Here is a 14,329-nt window from a genome sequence, read left to right on the forward strand (position 1 = left end):
TAGTCTTGATATATGGTGGCGGTGAGTGGTGGGGGGGGGGTGTGGCCTTGTGTCTCGCATTAAAATGACATCATTCTGCTTTCCGGGTCTCAATGCGTACTCTGCGAGGTCAAGGAGTAGTGAAGAAAACACAGTTGAGGGATAAACTGTACACTTATTTATTAAGCTGCGTTTATATACAGATTAAAAGGGAGTATGACAAAATACATTTTGTGGTGAACGTAATCCTTAAATCTACATTAAAGAATACAAAAATATGCCACTTTTCCAATGGCAAAAGCAATCGCCACGCCATTCCATTCCAAGGATTACAAACGTCATCATTTTGTGATACTTTTTTAAAGACACCAAAAAAAAAAAAAATTACCTTCAATTTGGACACCTGCATTAAGTACTCTAAAATCTAGAACACCTGTTGGGTTTTTTTTTTCCTCCTCTCAAAAAATCCCTCTCCCCTCCCCCTAACAAAATACGATGTTATTCAACTTTGCTATGGTCAGGCTATATATATATAAAAAAAAAACATGAGTACAGTAGCAGTACTTGTAATGAGTGTTGTCATGCCTGAAAATAACATGGTGTCCTGGACACGTCAAGTGCTCAGCGTGTTTTTTTTTTTAAGTATAGCAAATAGTCAGTTGATACGGTAACATTGAAGTAAAGCTGGCTTTGGCATTCAATATATATATTTATATATATATGTGAAGAACTAAGAAATATAATCTTTTAGGAGATTTTAAATGAGCAAAATATACGCTGTATATATTCGGTTTTTATTTCATATAAATATATTTCAGATTTGGGGGTCAACAAAAGGGGCAAGTCAATGTCTCTACTTGTCTACTGTTGTGAAATTGATGCAAAGTCAACTTTCAGTAAGGCAAAATAAAGGCAAACGTCTTGTAACCTAGCCAGCGTCCTCAATAAAAGATTGTAGCATTCCTACTAGACCGTGACTTCCCAACCAAAATCTAACCAGGCCTTCACTGAGCAACTGAAGTTAAAGGCATTTGTGAGTAATATAACTTGGTAGAGCACGTCTCTAAAAATGTAGGTATTTAAATAAGAAAAAAAAAAAAAATTAAAATCATTTTTTTTATACTGTATAGTGAAAAAGATCAATCCCGAACCACCTTGTACTGTAGAACTATACATCAATCGGAAACTCACGCCCCCTTTTGACATTTTAAGATATTTTCATTTCAGACACAAAATGCTGCAGAAAAATAACTCACTGCATAGAAATTTCATAAATAATAATAAAAAAAAGCAAAAAAGCAAAAAGTAAAGAGTCTGAGCAGAAATTATTCAACTGTTTATCATACATAAGACTGCATGACTATAATACAAAGGGCGTTTCTTTGTCATTTAACGTTACAATATACACAGCAAGTCCGGACTAGATCGTACAATCTGAACACAGGTATAGGTACCTTTTTTTCCATGCTGTTTCTTTACGATGCACAGACGTCCTGTAACCAAACTGTGTAGTAAAGCATACAAAACTGGACTGTAGCGTGAAAGCAGAGGGAATGCAAGAAGTCCGCGGGTAATGGGAAGGGGGCAATGCCATGTGTCTTAAAGTTGTCTGCACACAACGGAGGCCATCATTTTATGGACTGAAGCTATAGCTAATCAATTCCATAGTTATTAAATTGACTGGCTGGAGACTCTTAAATGTTGGTTCAGTCCGCTAAAAAGGAAACCAATGGCGTAGTCACTGGTATTTATAAAAAAAAAAAAAATTCAAACTATGCAAACTTTATCATTTACCGAACAATTATTAAAAAATCTAAGAGAGTCCGTTTTAAACAAAAACTTTTAAGATAAAAAAAACGAATCGCAAATTTAAATATATATATTTTTTACATATATAAATAAAATTGGTTACTGTTTTGTCTAATACAGGGGTACAGGGAACTTTTTTACCTTTTACCCCAAAATATATTTAGCTACGCCAATGTTACCCTTTGATTTGAAACAAAGGAAATCATATAATTGTAATACACACTGTACACCCAGAAATTGAGGACATATCCTGCTAGTACGGTTGACAGCCTGGAAGCCATTGATGATGATGGCGACGACCATGTATGCCTGTGTGTGTGTGGTACAAAATTTGTTCCATACACAGCCATACATGGTAATCATCATCAATGGCTGCCAGGCTGTGTGTGGTATAGCCATTGCTAATGTGACGTCCAGGCAACTATTAGTGTCAATAGCACAAGATGATATAGTGATTTTTTCCCCCTAGACTAGCGATGGGTATACCCTGACAAAAGCCTATAACCAAGCACAGAAACTGCGTACTGCCGAGATGGCGCAGCAACTAGTCGACTGTACTGAAGAAATGAGCAGACTTGGAGGCGGGGCCTGGAGCATGTGACCGTCCTGACAGGACCGGCAGATGTCTACACCCAAGTGGAGGAGCTCTGTGGGGCACCAGGCACTGACAGCTGCTTGTGAAAACAATTCCATTCCCCCATAAAGAAGAATACCATAGAAATGTGTGGCATATACATTATTTGTACTGGGCTCAATCCAGTGAGTACAATCAGTACAATGTAAATAAAATGATATAAATTCAGGTAGATCCTAACTTATGGGGCATAGTCCAACTGGTTATCTGGGTACATAGAAAAGTTATGCTGGGTAATAAAAGAGATTCACCCAAATGAGTGAGCCATTTTCTATATAATGGACCAATTCCTCCCCTGTATAATTGTGCTAAATAAAATAGAAGCTTGAATTTAGTATACGTAGGTTTCATTCCAGCAAAGCTGCAGCTTTCAAAACCGCTGCAGTTCCTGGTTCCTGCCTGTGGTGTCGCTGTCTGCTATTATGCTTCTAACATAGGGCTTGATTCAACATAGCTCGGTCCCCAGCGTATCCGCTCAGGGGAACCGATGGTGCGGTTCTGTGCTTTTGTATAGGCGAAAATACGCATGTGCATGGCCGCTTTACAAATGGCTTCATCCGCCCGTCCCATGCGAGAGGAAGCCTGCACAGGGTGGGTGGGTGACGGCACACGAAATCAGCGCCCGCCCTGTTATCGGCAGACTTATTTGTGAGGGGGGGGGGGGGGGCTCATTCGATGGTTGGTGACCACCAAATAATTTCTCTAAAACATGAATACCTGTTTATTGCATTTAGGGTACTCCCAGTTGAGTTGAGTTTTTTTCACACCCGAGACCACCCCAGATGCCACATACAGAGCTGTTTTGTTTTCAGATTCGGGGAACCAGCCTAAAAGCTAAATTCAAGCATTTATTTCACTTTTATGCGCATATGATCCAAATCTTCTACTTTATGTCCTTCGCTGTTATTTAAAACTATATAATTAGGTCTGAATTTTGCATCACTTAAAAGTTTTTGTTTAATATCGGTTAAAAAAAATAAATAACACATTTCCTTGCAGTCTCCGCCAGGTATTTAAAAACAAGGACTCAAAAAACTAAAGCAATTTATAGCCCGATTTGATTTCGAACTCTGAACGTTGACTAGATAGAATTAAAGATTTTGCTAATCGTTTAAAAACAGGTCCAGTTTTGTTTAAGCTCTTGATACGGCCATTATTTTTTTCAACTGATATTCAAAACCGGTCTAGTTACACCTTGTGTCACAGTGCAGAACTGCTACATTATTGGTTACAGACATCTATGTGCTATAAAAACAGCTTTGGTACAATAAATTATCAAAAAAAAAAAATTTTTTTTTTTTGTAAAATTCACAGCATAATTGTGAGGCAAAAATAAGCAGTCACATAAAATTCTGCATTTCTTTTTTTTTGTTTGTTTTTTTAAAAAAATGTTCAAGATGAACAGAAGACATCTTTGTGCAGAAGTAATGGTGGAGTGGTATACGTGCTGAGAAAAAGAATAAAAATAAAAGCGGGGGAAAAAAATGAAAAAATAAAATTTGTCAAATGAAAATGGAGAGCGAAATAATGAAGCAGAAAGGGACACAGGTGTAGCTATTTCCATCAACGCAAACCACTACTTCTGTGACCTTCAACCATTAAGGAAGTCAGCTTTATGACACACTCAAAGTGACCTTGAAAAAAAAACCTACAATTAGTGGGTCACAAAAAAAGTCTATTTTTTTTTTTTTTTTTTAAATAAAGGCCTCTTGAATTACCCCATTCTGTTTTTCAGCATTAGGACTGTCTGCAAAAAAACATATCCAAAAGTGATTGCATCTGAAATGGCAGGCTCTTCTAACTTAGAGTCCAATTCCATAAGGTCAAAGGTTATCCCAATGACCAACACTTAGACCTCCCCAGGACTGGCCACGACTGACCGCTTGATTGCTTTTCAGTGCACCTTAAAATGAGACGGGTTGAATTTTCAGGTTTAGCTGACTGGTCTTCAACTTGCAAGACCCACAAATTCCCATTAAATGGCTGCTTTGTTTCCCAGATTCACACTAGGAGTAGTTGATAACCGCCACTTTGCATGTTGACTGTTCAGCACGACAACAAGTTAACCATCCCTTTACAATGATACCTTTAGTTTTGTCGAAGGTCCCTAATCCTTAAAGTACTGCATGACTGTGCCCACATTTTGTTGGACATATAAAGCCCCAAAAAGGACTTTTTAAAATTTTTATTTATAATGTTGCTTTTATCATGTTGGCAACTGACTATGTTCAGTATAACTTACTATGGTTAAAATATATAAATATATATATGTATGTACAAATACATATATAATTTTTATAAAATAATTGCGATAAGAGTGTACAGAGTTTAAATGGGGAAAGGGGGGGGGGGGGAGCAAAAGGAGAGGCGACAACCTCGGAGCTTTCCAATAAGGTGGATTTGGACTTAGCTCTAAAAAAATAAAAATAGTTTCAACTTCATTGTCCCTTTGCAATCATTTCAAGTTTAAAAAAATAGTCAGCTATTCCCTGTTGTAGCGGTTAAGTGTGTTTATCTCCTTCTGATTAAAGCAGCTTTTGCACTTTGTTTTTTTTTTTCTTTTGTTTTTTTTTTCTTGAAAAAAAAAAACAAAAACAAACAAAACGCAAAAACAAAACAAAATAAAAACACCACGTCTTAAAAATAAAGAAAATAGGAAGAGAAAAATAAAATAAAAAAAAATAAAAAACACACAAAAAAAACAAACCTAAATTGAATTTAGTCACGAGCTAGCCACAGGACTTTGCTGAACACAAACTCCTGTCATGGGAGACTCTTCTCTATCAATTCCTTGCCTCATTGTCAGATGTCCCTCATTTACATAGTGGGCAGGGCCTGTAGTCGCAGAATATTGGTACGCTGGATGGCCAGCAATGCCAGTCTCTTGGCGAGGATTTGAATAGACTGTTAAATTAACATCCATAGTTCCATTCTGTCCAAAGTCCAAGGTGTTAGCAGCCATGGGGCGATTTTGGTAGGCCTGATTGCCTTGGTTGCCAGTAGACGAGGAAGATGTTGAGGAAGAAGTAGTTGAGGAAGACAAGGATGTCATGGAGTGGTGGCTATGCCCAACATCCATAGAATCTTGGGTGGAGGAGCTATTTGACGGAGAGTTGTAGATCCTGGGCCTCGTCCGGCTACCCAACGATTGCTGTCCATGGTGGTGGTGATGAAGATGGTGGTGATGGTGAGAACTATTCCCATGATGATGCGGTACATTTTGTTGTGAAGGGGGGACATGAAATGTAGTTTCTTGGACTGGGTGAGTTTCTATGGTGACCTGTGTGGGGGCTTCAGTGACAGTCCAACCCACCGGTGGAGGAAACGGTTGTCGAACCTGGAATACAGTGAAATGTGTAAAGGCGGGATCCAATAAATAATCGTAAAGCAATATCCATAATCGACCTGTATTGCAAACCAAAAAACACCACACTGCTTATTTTTTGCTGTTTAATGTGAATTTCGGAGGAAAATCAAAATTCTACAATTAGCCTACTTTAAAAATGCTGTAATAAAATATATTATTTTAAATGCGGTCAATATTTATCCCCTTTTGCGGTGCATGGTGCTATTAAGCATCAGATCTTCAGTTCTCTGTGAACTGTTGGCCACATATTGTGATGAAACAGCACCTCTAGTGGCCACACCATCATATAACACACAAAAGGTGGTTTTCTATTCCAAGCATTAAACGCGCCTCGCAAGAAGTGGCCAAAACACTGAACGCGCCACCATGTTTACTTCTAGTGTGGAAGAGACTGGTGCACCAGTGTTGCAGAATGCTTAACTCACGCTCTTGGAAAGAATGTGCTGGTGAGGAATGATTGGTCAGGAATGGCAGCTCACCTGAGGACTGTGTGTCTCACAATCCATAGCTTGAACAGCAGCAGTAAAGTGTCCTCCACTATGTCTATGTTGATGAGTAGGATCAGATCTTGCTCTTCCACTGTTACTTGTCCCAGAGGAGCCACCTTGTACATGAGAAGAGATTTATAATGCATCAGATACTATTATATATATACCATTATAACGTGCGGTCATTGACGACGATATAGATACTTTTACCACCGCACTGATCGCATGAGCGGGACATAGCGGGACTTTTAGGAAAACCTCTGCTGATTCTAGATCAGTTTAAGAAACATCTGATTGGCTGTCATGATTTTCCGTTCTGTAATTGGTGAACCAGTTTGTCAGTGTAATTATGATTTGCATAGGACAAGTCTTGAGAAGATATCAGTATTCAATATAAGGTGCATCTGGCTTGTGTCAAATCAGACTGCAGCTGCTCCTTTACATCCTGCTCACCCGTACGTATTGGACCAGCCGCCAATCACTTTGTCAGAATGGTATGAGAGGGCGGGGTTGCACATCAGACAGCGAAAGGATGGAGGTCTCTGAGGACAGAGTAGTGGGGCGAGTCTGGGCGAGGGGGAGGGATGGGGGGGGGGGGGGTTTAGAATGCACACCCTATGTACATGAGGTGCTATCATGCTGGGACTTGTAGTTCTGCAACGGAAAACACACAGTGCATATGCACACTCCACATTATTAATCAACAATCGAGGTTCATTGGCCAAGTGGTCTGAGTCTGTCAAACTGAAAACAAAAACGTAGGTGGAATAGGTCACTGTACAAAAACATAAAACTTTTTAGAATTAATGAAATCCAATAAAATTAATCGTTCATTAGACTTGTGTTTATCACTTGTCTGTCCACTTTCACATTGCACAGCGCCACGTTCCGGCAATTTTTTGCACAAAACTTTTTCTGACACCTCTACAGCGATAGCATAACAGTGTGCTTCTGGGTATATTATATTACTAGCTGACCCGCCCGGCATTGCCTGGGAAAACCTTGGGGCTTTTTTTATTTCCAAAATGGCTGTCAAATGTCGTCTTATGCTGTGCCAAAGACCTAAGATTGTAATTTGTTAAAGCCTCCACCATAATGTTAGAATGTGTTTGCATTGATACTCAGTGACAGCAATGAAATCAGGTGTGGTGGTGTTGTTGTTTGAAACCCACCGCTCCTGACTTGATAGTTTGTGTATGTTGATGAATTCCACATCCCCTCCTGAGATTTAGCACCTATGACATACCCTCTAAAATCTGAGGGTCAGAAATCGGTACAAAATCAGAAAGGGGGTGTGGCCTAGGGGAGGAGTCACAGCCGATCCCCCTTACGGCCGGCCGGGACATTATCGCATACGATCCTATCGCCCACTGCCAGGAATGGAGGTTGGACCTGCAAGCGGATCCAATCTCCGACTCCGATCTGACGCGCACAGGACCGCATGTCAAACACTTCCAATTTGGCCACTTCTCACCCAATTTCTCAGCCCGATCCATCGGAATTGGGTGAAAAGTGGCCAAATCAGACTAGTGGAAGGTGGCCTTAACCACATAAGTACTCCTCCTGCGCCATACTACCCCCCGGGACATTCGGCTACCTCCTGCATCTCCAGGCCATGAACGGATACACACGTTATATGTGCCAGGTTACAGTATGGATAATTATACAGGCACTACAGAATGTGGGTTACCTGAGCTCGATGACGTGCTGGAGGTGGTTCCCGATGACTGTGACTGCTCCATAGCTGGGCTTGTAGATACACTATTACTCGTATTTGTACCTTCGTCAGCAGTCTTCTTAAAGAAACTATGTTGCAGGGCATAGTATGGTTGGATCCGGGTTTTGGGATCGTAATCTAACATCCTTAAAATCAGGTCTTTAAACTTCAAGTAGTCCGCTACAGTGTGACCTGATTCACCCGCCCGTCGCCCTCCTGGTCCTCCAGTCTCCACTCCAAGTAGAATATGAAGTTTTCTGGTTCCTGCTGGTTTGTACTCCTACAGAGACAAGAGAGTAGCAATAATGAAAACGCAACGAATATTCCAGTTCTTCATAGAACTCAGGACTGTACATAACCAATGATGTAGAGTGTAAGCTCTCACGAGCAGGGCCCTCTCTCCTCGTGTGCTTTTCTTTGAATATATCCAACATCGGAGGTCATTCAATTGCCACCGCAGGGATGGAGCTGCCTGGTTAAATACAACTTTGCAATTGCTCCCACAGTAAAACCATGATTAGCAGACTTTTGCTGAGAGTAGGGGGCTGGAGTCTGCATTAACTAGTGCGACGGTCTTGCCACGTGCGGTATCATCATGGCGCCTGCACAACTCCATGAGAATGCAGTTTACGGCAACTTAGCACTGGCCATTATTCATGGTAAAGTGCAACACTCAGGCTTAGTCAAGGAAACAATTGAATAGCTCCCGGAACTTAACCCAGGGGCTACGTTCCTGTGATGCCAATTGAATATCCCGCAATGTTTGACACAGATAAAATGAAAACAGTCAGGGATCAGATAGAGAAGGCAATATACCACTATGCTCATTACTAATTAGAGGCTCAGTGTTACCACGTTCAAGAACTAATGATTTTCATAGAGTGAGTGACAAAGCAGAGACTGATGGCATCCAGAGGGGGTGTGGTACAGGGGTCCAACAGTCGGTATCCCGGCAGTCATTAGCCCGACGTCGGGATCCCGACTGCCCGGACCCAGGCAGCATGGTGAGCGCAACTAAGCCCCTTGCGGGCACGGTGGCTCACTACGCTACGCAAGCCACCTATTCTAGTCTCCCTCTATAGGGGGTCATGGACCGCCTCAAGGGACAATAGCCAACGGCCATCGGGAACCCGGCTGTCGGTGTTTTGACAGTCGGGATCCCGGCGTTGGGAAAATGCCTGTCAGGACCCCGTCCGGCACCCATCCAGAGGACCTGCCCTATAGCTCAAGACTGGGGATAGTGAGAAGGGACCATAAAAAAGCCAATCCCAGAGCTTATTAGCGATCTCGCTGGAAAAATCACATTATGTAGCTGGGTGTATACGGCGCTTCCCTTTTCTGTGGGCCACCGGTCATGTGACATGGCAACTGCTAGAACTTTGCACAGCCCTACGGTCTACCGGTAAGTAGGAAACAGCACATACAACTTGGGCACTAGCTAGACAGAATGCAGCCAGCCTAGGCAACATTGAGCTGCTACAAGCGAATCATATGCATCTCTGCCGATTCCAAACAGCTGGCGGAGACCGAGTTACGGGGTGGCAACTGGATGCTTTCACCAAACCAGCCTTTAGAGACCACAAGGGGGTACAGACAATGGCAGAATTACCTTTTTCACGTCTTTGGTCTTCTTTAAGTTCCAAGTGCCTTCTGGCGTCTTCTCAAAGAACTTTCTGGCTTTTGGTGCTTGGTCGAGGATGTGAGCAGTTGGTATTCCTAAAACTTCCACAATTTTGTTCATCTGATCGACCTATCAAGAGATGCGCAACTGAGCCACGATTCTAGCCATACGGATGTATTACCGTAAACAGAAAGACAGTATATACACAAACACACAATTTGCCACCATCTGTATCAGATATCACCACTGGCTTGTGTAAATTTGTTATGGACTTTTTTTTTTTTTTTTTAAACCAACTGAAAAACCGCCGGTTTGCAACAGTGCGGCTTAATAAACACCAAAGACTTTACCTCTACACGCACAAACATTTTTATTTATGGCACACTAGGGTAATCCAATACCAGTAAGTGGTTTACGATGATTTTTAGAACCAAAATTTTTTAACATTATACAACAGCCCTCAACTCAGCAGACAGCCTTCAGTTCCAAATTCAGTCTGGTCACATCCACCAATATCTCCAGGATCCGCCTATTTCTTATCCTAGAGGTAACATCCACTACACTGCTCATCCCACAGCTGGATGCTGTAACGTTCTCTTATCTGGGCTTCAAGACTTCCAGCTCTTTCCATTCCAATTCATTCTGAATGCTGGCTTGTCCTCCCCAACCACTCAGCACCCGCCTCCTCTCTGCCAGGTACTACATGAGCACCCTAACTCCTAACAAAGAGCATTTCAAATCCCCCCTCACCTTATACATCTCTGGCCTCCCCCCTCCTTCCATACTCTTGTCTGCCACTTATCTCATCCTAAGCCACCTGGCACTGGCTCATCTTGCTGTGTCATCCTCAACTGCCTCCCCATGAGTTGTATTCTCTTTCTTCCTCCTGCCCTGAACCTGCTGTAAGCTCCCATCTATTATGCTGGATACAGATTGGCCAATATATTGTGGGCGTGTCTGCAGGTGTGTATATGTCAGGCATATCGGGTCAGCCCTGCAGCACAGTTAATGGGCGATATATGTAGATGCATTACAGGCCCGTACACTTGCTGCAGAGAAGGGATGGCCACTGTTGTGGTCGCCATCGACGGCGATAGTACAAACAGTCACTGATCGCAGCATAATATCTAATGAATGAGCATCAATGTTTTTTGATTACCAACGGGCATCTATTTTCTTTGACTGGCTGGCCCAAGGTCCAATCAGAACCTGTAGACAAGGCTTCCCATGTGTCTGGGCGGGGCTATGCTCCATGTCCCTGCACATTCGGAAGCATGAAAAACTAAAAATATTTGGTTATGCTGTGCCATCGATGATGGAGAACCATTGATGGAAAAACAATTCTACATCCAGCATAAACCATCGATGATTATGATTCATCGATGGCCATCCCTACTGCAGGCCTGCTATGGCCAATGATCCTTAAGGGTGTATGCACTTACCGATCGTCACGCTGGCCGATTCGCTTTAGGGTACAGGCTTCAGCCAGTTCGTAATTATAATAAGTCGCCAGGAACTGGTGACAGCGGCGAGTTATGCCACCAATTCCTACCTCGACGATTAAGTATTAACGTGTCAATAAATAATGAAGCTACTGTTAATTGTGAACATTCCTCTTACTTCATTGGCTCCACTGAAGAGGGGTTCTCCAGTATGCATTTCTACCAAAATGCACCCAAGGGACCACATGTCAATCGCAAGGTCATAAGGCATTCCCAGCAAAACCTCCGGAGACCGATAAAAACGAGACTGAATATATTGGTATATCTGAAGGGGGGGGGGGAAAAGGAGAGACGCGTAAATAAGGCAATCGTGTGCTATAAAAATGCACGTTTTAAGTCTGACGCATTAGACGTAGTAATGGTGCGTTAGACCCTTACCCTCTGCCCCAGCTGGCACGAGCTTCCAAAATCAACAATCTTGATGGCGCTGCGCTTGGGATTGCACAGCAGGATATTCTCCGGCTTTAGGTCACAGTGAATGATACTAAGTTCGGGAGTTGCCAGGAATAGGAGTGCCGTGCACATCTGCTGGGCAAACTTTCGTGTCAGGTTCAGAGAAACGCCGCGGAAGTTGGTGTTGCGCAGTAGGTCGTAGAGGTTGTACGAGAGCATTTCGAAAACGAGGCAGAGGTGGTTTCTGAACATAAAGTGACGCTTCAAATGCACTGCGGAATAAGGTAACAAAATCATAATCAACTCTGCATCATAAATATAAACACCCTTATGAAACAACAAAAGGACAAAGCATTGCATTCTAGGTAAAATTGCAATGCATTCTAGGTAAAATCGCAATGCATACTAGGTAAAAATCGCAATGCATACTAGGTAAAATCACAATGCATACTAGGTAAAATCACAATGCATACTAGGTAAAATCGCACTAGGTAAATTACAATGCATACTAGGTAAATCACAGTAGGTAAATCACAATGCATACTAGGTAAATAGCAAAGCATACTAGGTAAATTGAAATTCGCACTAGGTAAATCACAATGCATACTAGGTAAAATCGCAACGCATACTAGGTTAATTGCAATGCATACTAGGTAAATCTCACTAGGTAAATCACAATGCATACTAAGTAAATCACAGTAGGTAAATCACAATGCATACTAGGTAAATAGCAAAGCATACTAGGTAAATTGAAATTCGCACTAGATAAATCGCAATGCATACTAGGTAAAATTGTACTAGGTAAAATCGCAATGCATACTTGGTTTATTGCAATGCATACTACCGGTAGGTAAATCGCAATGCATACTAGGTAAATTGCACTAGGTAAATCACAATGCATACTAGGTAAATCACAGTAGGTAAATCACAATGCATACTAGGTAAATAGCAAAGGTAAAATCGCAACACATACTAGGTTAATTGCAATGCATACTAGGTAAATCGCAATGCATACTAGGTAAAATTGTACTAGGTAAAATCGCAACGCATACTAGGTTAATTGCAATGCATACTAAGTAAATCGCAATGCATACTAGGTAAATCGCAATGCATACTAGGTAAATTGAAATTCGCACTAGGTAAATCACAACACATACTACGTAAATCACACTAGGTAAATCACAATGCATACTAGGTAAATCGCAATGGATACTAGGTAAATCGCAATGCATACTATTCATTATACAAACCTGTAAACTAAAATTGCCTGAAGGTGAAATATACCTTTAACGTTACTCTGTTAATCTCTAAAGAGCTGTAAACATGGATCAGTCACATATCAGTTGACAGTCATTATATAGATGCCGCAAAGTCAACACTGACATGTTGACACCCAGTTTTAATCCTAACATTTCTATTGTCAATATTTTGCAGATGCCGACAGGTTAACAATGTCGACAGTATGCCATTCAAAACTAAGGTGTCAACCTTTTGACTATAGACATTAAACTGTTTTCCGTCAATGATCACTTACGTGGCCATACATCTACTGACCGATTCGCCATCCTGCCGATGTTGACTTAATGATTGGCATCGATGATGGAAGAAAAGGTATGGAATTGCCAAAGTTGAAAAAAATTCCAGAATGGCTGATCCCAATCATTTTTGGGGTGGAATCAGCCAATTACAGGATTTCCAACATGTTCGATTTCCCCCATATTGACAAAATATAGAACTGCCCCAATAGCTGTTTGATGTATAGGCCTCATTAAACAATAACAAATAAAAAGTAAAGAAATAATAATATTACAAAAATAAATTAAAAATAAAAACTGGAGTCTAATTGGCCGGTATCCATTACCCCCAGACTGTCTATATATATATATATATATATATATATATATATATATATATATATATATATATATATATATATATATATATCACCTCCTTCTGCTCCCCACCCAATCACCCAACGTCATAAGTCTCAAACAGGTGGAGTAATAATTCAGCGCAAACCCGCTTTACCGATATAGTATTTCATCTCTGTGTCGTGTTTGTTCATCAGCTCGAGAAGTCGGACTTCGATCTGCGCTTGATTTAGGAAAGCTTTCTTGTTCTTTATAATTTTAATTGCCACCCACTCCTGCTCCACGCGGTCGTACGCCTTTACAACCTAGGACACAAAAACAACGGCACTGTTACTACATAGTACGCAACGCGCGCAAAACACGCAACTCCGTGCTGAGCTGCTGCAGACAATGTGCAAATGTTAACAGACAGGAGGAAACCTACTAAAACTGAAAATAAGTGATATTGCTCATAGCAACCAATCAGAACCTCTCTATTATTTAAGCTTTAGTAAATGTACCCCAGAATGTATACTGACACCTAATGATCATCAAATTGCATGGATGGATGCATCAGTTCAGGTGCAATAACTATCGGATCCTAAGGATTAAGGGGTGGTATCCAATATGGGATTCCGACTGTTGGAATGTCCCGACAGTAGGAATCTCGATTCTCGTCAGGGTGGTGTTTATTTTTGCACACCACTGTTCACTACGCGCACGAATCCCGATCAGTTTGTACCTGGCCAAAGGAACCTTTTCCAATCAAAGAGTCGATTTCATAGCGGTCCATCCACTTCTCGCCATTTTTCACAATGTAGTCGTAGTTGTCATCATCGTAGCCATCGTTGTAAACCTTCCTCTCCTTCTTATGACTGGAGTCATCGCCCTGTCCTTGCTGATGCCGCCGCTTCTTTTTTGCATAGTAGACCTAGAACGAGCAAAACTCATTGTGAGACAAGGCAGAAA

At 41.4% G+C, this 14,329-nt stretch overlaps 1 protein-coding gene across 4 annotated transcripts in view; it reads right to left on the reverse strand.

Moving 5' to 3' along the window:
- Nucleotides 1-1,302: 1,302 nt before the first annotated feature.
- DYRK1A (dual specificity tyrosine phosphorylation regulated kinase 1A) overlaps nt 1,303-14,329 on the reverse strand; it is a 77,539-nt gene continuing 64,512 nt past the window's right edge. For all 4 annotated transcript variants that reach the window (XM_083171704.1, XM_083171706.1, XM_083171705.1 and 1 more), the window contains exons 5-12: nt 14,103-14,291; nt 13,539-13,686; nt 11,496-11,782; nt 11,236-11,382; nt 9,604-9,744; nt 7,968-8,274; nt 6,269-6,393; nt 1,303-5,759 (exon numbers count right to left, since the gene is read on the reverse strand). In XM_083171704.1, coding sequence (XP_083027830.1) covers nt 5,145-5,759; nt 6,269-6,393; nt 7,968-8,274; nt 9,604-9,744; nt 11,236-11,382; nt 11,496-11,782; nt 13,539-13,686; nt 14,103-14,291 — 1,959 coding nt within the window. In that variant the 3' untranslated portion in view covers nt 1,303-5,144. The remainder of the gene's footprint in view (nt 5,760-6,268; nt 6,394-7,967; nt 8,275-9,603; nt 9,745-11,235; nt 11,383-11,495; nt 11,783-13,538; nt 13,687-14,102; nt 14,292-14,329) is intronic.

This window comes from Crinia signifera, chromosome 2 (assembly GCF_055691185.1).
Source record: "Crinia signifera chromosome 2, ASM5569118v1, whole genome shotgun sequence".
NCBI classification, from domain to species: Eukaryota; Metazoa; Chordata; class Amphibia; order Anura; family Myobatrachidae; genus Crinia; species Crinia signifera.